The sequence below is a fragment of the Zerene cesonia genome, unplaced genomic scaffold (assembly GCF_012273895.1).
Source record: "Zerene cesonia ecotype Mississippi unplaced genomic scaffold, Zerene_cesonia_1.1 Zces_u006, whole genome shotgun sequence".
NCBI classification, from domain to species: Eukaryota; Metazoa; Arthropoda; class Insecta; order Lepidoptera; family Pieridae; genus Zerene; species Zerene cesonia.
The window spans coordinates 723,953-730,458 of NW_024045136.1; the positions used below are offsets into that span (position 1 = coordinate 723,953).

Here is a 6,506-nt window from a genome sequence, read left to right on the forward strand (position 1 = left end):
TGAACAACTTCACAGAAATTCAGCTTGTTGGGACTTTATGTAACTTCACCCTCATTTTTAAGTCTAAATTGACCGGACATGCCTTTTGTTGTTATTTTAACACGTAGGTAGGTAGGTACCACGTACGTACGTTTCGGTTTGTTTAAAGTCACATACAGTTTAAACGTATACATCATATCATACTATCATACTAATATTATAAATGCGAAAGTTTGTAAGGGGGTGTGTGTGTGTGTGTGTGTGTGTGTGTGTGTTTGTTGCTCTAAACGCAAAAACTACTGAACCGATTAAAAATAAAATAAAAATAAAAATATTATTGCAATGAAATTTGGTACCACTAGGGGACATGGGAGTTCAGACACACAATAAAGTACTTTGTATCTTACTAGCTGCGCCCCTCGGATTCACGCGCGTAAGTCCGTCTCCCGTAGGAATAACGGGATAAAAAGTTGCCTATATGTTATTCCAATTGTCCAGCTGTCTATGTACCAAATTTCATTGCATTGCAATCGGTTCAGTAGTCTTTGCGTGAATGAGTAACAAACACACACACATCCTTACAAACTTTCGCATTTATAATATTAGTAGGAAGGATTAGTAGGAAGTAGGATAGTAGGATAGTAGGATAGGATTTGTTCGCATGTCTTTGCACATATTCAGAACTTTCAGTGCATTAAAAAAACAAAAGAAAATCTACAAACGTCATAACCGTGTAAAATTTTATCAATCAGATCTACTGATCTGATTTAAATAAAATATTCCGTTTATACGCAACTATCGTCTTGGTTAAAACAATAAATAAATAATGCAATAGAATGGTTATAATTGAATTCAACACTCGAACCGCCTTGTTAGGTCAAGGAGTGGTCTAGATTTGTAGTGCATACATAGATAAGTCGATAGCTAGATAGCGTGCGAGTACTTGGTTGTGTTGCGAGGATCCCGTCACGTAGGTACCGATGGTTTAATTGTTATAATTATCACACTATCACACTTCACGTTAATATTGTAAACTACTACACTAACACTAACTAACTAACTAACTAGTATTTCGCCCGTGGTACATATATAGCCTATGTCACTTAGCGAATTTGCAGCTTTCTAATGGTGAAAGAATTTTTTTTTAAATCGGTCCAGTATATTTTGAGTTTATCCGATACAAGCAAACAAGTATACAAATTCTTCCTCTTTATAATGTTAGTGTAGAAGTGTAGATGTGAAAGTTTGTTTGTTTGGATGTTTGTCCGCTAAAACTACTGAACGGATTATGACGAAATTTGGTATACAGAGAGGGTGAACGGACTTGGGTGATAGGATACTTTTTATCCTGATTAAACGCTCCCTTGGGATAAAATAGGAATCATGATATCCGGGCGGAGCCGGCACGAGCGTCTAGTTTGTCATAATTTTATCACCAACTAGCGGTCCGCCCCGGCTTCGTCTGCTGCACATATAAAACCTGTAGCGCTCGGGGATCACGTACGCAGCGCGTTGTTTTTTTATGCCTCTGCGAAAGCGCTGCATTTGCGCTTTAGGGAAAGCGATAGGGGAGAGATTGAAGTCCGTAAAGAAGTATCTATAACACTAAAATAAAATGTACATTATTCTTCTATGGTGGTAATTTCGTGGCTATGAAGAGAGCCGGTGTCGAGTAAAGCCATATATCAATAGTCCCATCCTATCCTACTTACTTCCTAATATTATAAGTGAGAATGGACGTATGTCTGTTGCTCTTTCACGAAAAATCTACTCAGCCTATTGCAATGAAATTTGATACGTATATAGCTGGACAACTTTAATAACACATAGGCAACTAATTATCCCGATATTCCAACGGGATACGGGCTTACGCGGGTGAAACCGCTGGCCGTAGCTAGTTACGATCCAGCTGATAGCTCAGATGATATCGCATCGCACGTGTCCCACATTCAACGGTACGGTTGGCGCGACAACAGACAACAGACAACAGACAACAATGCACATCTCGCGTAGTCACCATCTCCCATAGCTTTCACCGGCTAATTGTGCGGGCGGGCCGTGGATCACGCTCGTGTCGGATGTTGCAGCTACGGACGGATGTTGGTTGGTTCGGTGGATTTAGAATATAAAAACTTTTTAACGCGATTTTCTCCCCGTGACCACGCTCGCTGTAAAGTGTTCGAAACGTCGGTTTAATTATACTAGCTATGACCCGCGGTTGAAACCGCGTAAGTCCGTATCCCGTAGGAATATCGGTATAAAAAGTGCCTATGTGTTATTTCAGTTGTCCAGCTATCTACGAAGCATAATAGTATTATTATTCACCAATAGATGTCAGGAAAAAAAACCACGAATAAGACATTTTCTAAAAAAGATTCCTATATATATATATATACAAGAATTGCCCGTTTAAAGGTATAAGATAATGAATAAATCGCGTTTAAAATCCGTTAAAGAATTTTTAATTTCTAAATGTATAATACTCGCGTAAAATCAAACACAAGAAAATACTATGGTTCGGCGGATGTTTCTGAGCGGTGTCGCACAAACGCAATGATGTACACACGGATGTTGGTTGGTTCGATGGATGTTTTTGAGCGGTGTCGCACAAGCGCAAAGATGTACACACGCACAAGCACGGGAAACCCTTGCGCGTGGGCAAGGGCTTTACGAAACTGCTGATCGCTCGAAAAGAGGTTTATGTGTGAACAAAAAACGTATTATGTAGTCTTGATTTTAGTCAAATTAGTCTCTATTATTTTACTATTCACTTTTAATTCAATTATGTATGATTAGGTAAATGTTCAGCGGACATCAAAAATGGCGGTTCTTAATTCGAATGTATTTTTTTCTTTTTTTTTTTTATTTTGTTACCTCCGAACTTTCGAGTGGGTTAACCGATTTAATTTTTTTTTTTATTTGAAAGCTGATTTAAAGTATCCCTAGAGTGCTTTTGACAATTTGAAGGTGTTTCTTTGGGTTTACTTTAATGCGAGTACGTTCAGTCCCCCCCCCGCTTTTAATTATTTAAGATTTATTGAAGATAAGAAGAAGCTAGCGGTTCTTGCGCTTAATTATTCAATGTGCATACACAATATTATTCTATAAACGTGAAGTATTTGTCTTTTCTCTCTCGTAAACATGACGTTTCGACGTAGGTAACGGTTCTACGGGCATGGCCGCGGCGCGGCGCAGGCGCACCGCGCACGCGATGCCGACACGCTGCTGGCCCACGGTGTGTCCAGTGCTAGTGACCGTGTGGCGTTGGTGTGATTTAATTAAACGTGTGTGCGTGTTGCGTGTTGTTCGTCGTTAAGTTTTAGAAAATATTACAATACACAATCACTCTGGAGGGAACATATACTATAAGGAGGGGGTAGGGGGAGGGGGGATTATGGATATTAGTAATTTTATGTAGATTATATATATACGACTAGATTTTACCCGAGGCTCGCAAGCGCAAGCTCGCAAGCGTTAAATTCGGAGAAGTTTTGAAATATGTTATTACATTTAACCTTTTTCTTGAATCACTCTAGCTATTAAAAAAAAAAACACCATCAAAATCGGTAGTGTAGTTTAAAGATCTAAGTATATATACATATTTAGGAACAGACGCGGGATGCGTAACTGGCCGTCAAATGTCAAAAAAACTGCTTTAAAAATATAAAGGTCGAACGGTCGGTCCTTGGGTGGGTCGGTAGGTATAACCTAGGTCCACTATCAAAACAATGGCCATACAGACCGCCTCCGATGTGATTGCGCGGGTCACTGAACTATCTCCCGCGTCCATATTGTTTATATTATAACGCTCTTTGATAACGGTTAATGTATATCGTATTTTGACTGCGTTTTTAATTAGAACGTTGGTTTATTGAAATTTATTTTAATTTAATTATCATATTTCGACGTGGGAGGCGGGTCACGCTTCGACTAGTGTTGGGACCCCCACGGAAGGGCGGCGTGAAATGGATGCATGTTGCTGTGTTTCGTACGGCGCGTGGGGGAGCTGAAGGACCGTTTCTCTTTCCTCACCCTTACCAGTCCTTTCCTTTATTCCTCTCGTCATTCCTTTCTTAATCCCTTTCCAGCTTGAACTCGGCAATCCCTTTGATCGGCATTGAGTGATGTTGCAAGGGTTTTGTTATATATGATATGTTATAATCATTATTAGTTAGGTAATTAGTTAGGTTTAGTTGTAAGTTTTTTTTTCGTTGTATGTCGCTGTCGCATTGGGTTGTAACCTGTAATAACATGTGATGTGGATAAATAAATAAAAATAAAAAATTGTAGAGGCGTAAGATCTGCAATCGACCTAACGCCTCTACAACTGTTTATGGGCGGTGGTAGCGCTTACCATCAGGCGACCCACCAGCCCCATTGCCGACGATGGAATAAAAAGAATTAAATAAAGAAGAGCTGCATGAAATAGCATGCTACTGTGTTTCATACAGCAGGGAACTGTTGTGCAAAATCTTCATGTCACAGCGTGCAGCACATGCTGTATTTTATCAGTCGGGCATTTTTCTTCATCCCTATATATATTCACAATGTTTAAACACGATTTTGTATGTTTGTATGTAACCTCAGACTCGTTTCGATTTCGACCCATTTTAAACGGACAGATTTAATTCAAACTTTGTACGCTTACCAAGGTTCGTTGATAATTCAATAAGCGCACGACTGAAACAATTTGTTTAATTCTATCATTTAATAGCCTGTTAATAATAGATAGATAGCTATAACATATTATCGTAGAGCATAGACGGTCTGATTTGTTGTATGTTGACATCTATTGTTTATGTTTATGAGATAAATATTTTTTGTTGTGATCAAAAAGGTGTTTATACGTCAGCTAGGCGACCAATCGTCTGATTGCGCTTCTCATCAAAGAAAAAACAAAAACATTAAATACTTCTTCTGCACTTATAATATTATTGTGCTATATAAATTTTAATTATGCACCTACTCTTGATAAAATCAATGTGTCCACTTCAATTTACGACTCGTTGAAATCGTTTGGAATTCTTCATTCGATAAATTCGTTTATCGACAGATCGAATCACCCGTTTACATGAATAGAAAATAGTTTTACATAATCCACAAGTCAAATAAGTGCAAGTGAAATTGCAATTACAAGTGAATTGCAAGTGAAGTGCAATTGCAAGTGAAGTGCAAGTGCAATTGCAAGTGTGAGTGTGCAAGTGCAAGTGAATTGGGGCAAATGACGTGACAATGCAGAGGCAGCTAAGCAACGTCAGCATACACTCCTACCAGGATTACCAACCCTCGAGGAGATACGGTAATTATTCTTCAGTGTGACGTCATACGCGGGTTGCGACCGGCTCCGTCGGTTCGCATGGCCGCACGCATACATGCGTTACGTAGTATCGCTTAGATATAAGAATATAGGATTTACTAAAAATCTATTGATTGGACTAAAAAAATTAATGACTAATGAATAAAACACGATTTGTCAACAAATCGTTATGATTGCCCGTCAATTGGCACGATGATTCTGAATCTGCTTTTTACATCTGCTTCTGTAATGAATTTGAAAGTCCAACTGTTAAATTGGCAGCGTACGATACGTACTGCAATCGATTTAACGAGAGACGTAATTATTTAATTTTATTCGGACATTGTTACCTTATTATCGACCAAAAAACGCCTCACTGGAAGTAGAATTATGGGGCAATTTACAGTGGCAACTCATAAACCATTGCGACATTTTATCCTATCCTTAAAATTGACCACAAGAACCCCTTACTGGTCGTGGAATTATAGCTCAAATTGCAGTGGCACCTCATAAACCATACCGACACCTAATTGCGTTCACATTTTTTCGTACCATTGTATAAATATTTGACCGCCGCCGCTCTGCGGTTGTCGTTGCTTTGTTTTCATAGCCGTCGGTTTTTAAATAAACATAAAATCAAGGTCCGCTATGTACAAATCACGTTATTGTATCTTGCAATATCACGCTAAAAGAATTCACGAGTTTAACTTTAATATGATTTGTTGCATTGCATTCAGATGATATAAATGAAGGTAAGAATTGATTCAATTTTTATTTTGGACTAGCTGCGCCCCGCGGTTTCACCCGCGTAAGTCCGTATCCCGTAGGGATATCAAATTAATCATACCTTGTGATAGAGTAAACCGATTTCGATGAAACAAAAACTAAGTTATACCTCAAGTTACGTATAATTTTTGTATATATAAACTTTGTCTGCATTTAATTCGTAGATTTTACGTGATGTGCGCACAAACAGACAAACAGACAAAAATTTAAAAAATGATGGAAATGGGTTCTGTTAGTTATCTTTTCACACACTGGCTATTTTTTTTTTTTTCAATTTTTCCATGTACAAAAATGACTTTTCTACAGATTTATTATATGTATAGATGACAGTTGTTTAATTAACATTGCCGGCTACGTTATTAAGTGGTAGGCTATGTGAACTTGGCACCCGACTTAAAAAAAATTCACATTTTTTTGCTCCATTCGATAGATTTAGATATGTAGT

General features: G+C 38.3%; 1 protein-coding gene across 1 annotated transcript in view; it reads left to right on the forward strand.

Annotated features, from left to right (window-relative positions):
* The window catches only part of LOC119838880 (spectrin beta chain, non-erythrocytic 1-like), a gene marked incomplete at its 3' end in the record, with an annotated part of 40,787 nt that overhangs the window by 11,510 nt on the left and 22,771 nt on the right, over positions 1 to 6,506 (forward strand). The window contains exons 2-3 of the mRNA XM_038365023.1: positions 5,033 to 5,278; positions 6,013 to 6,027. Coding sequence (XP_038220951.1) covers positions 5,212 to 5,278; positions 6,013 to 6,027 — 82 coding nt within the window. The remainder of the gene's footprint in view (positions 1 to 5,032; positions 5,279 to 6,012; positions 6,028 to 6,506) is intronic.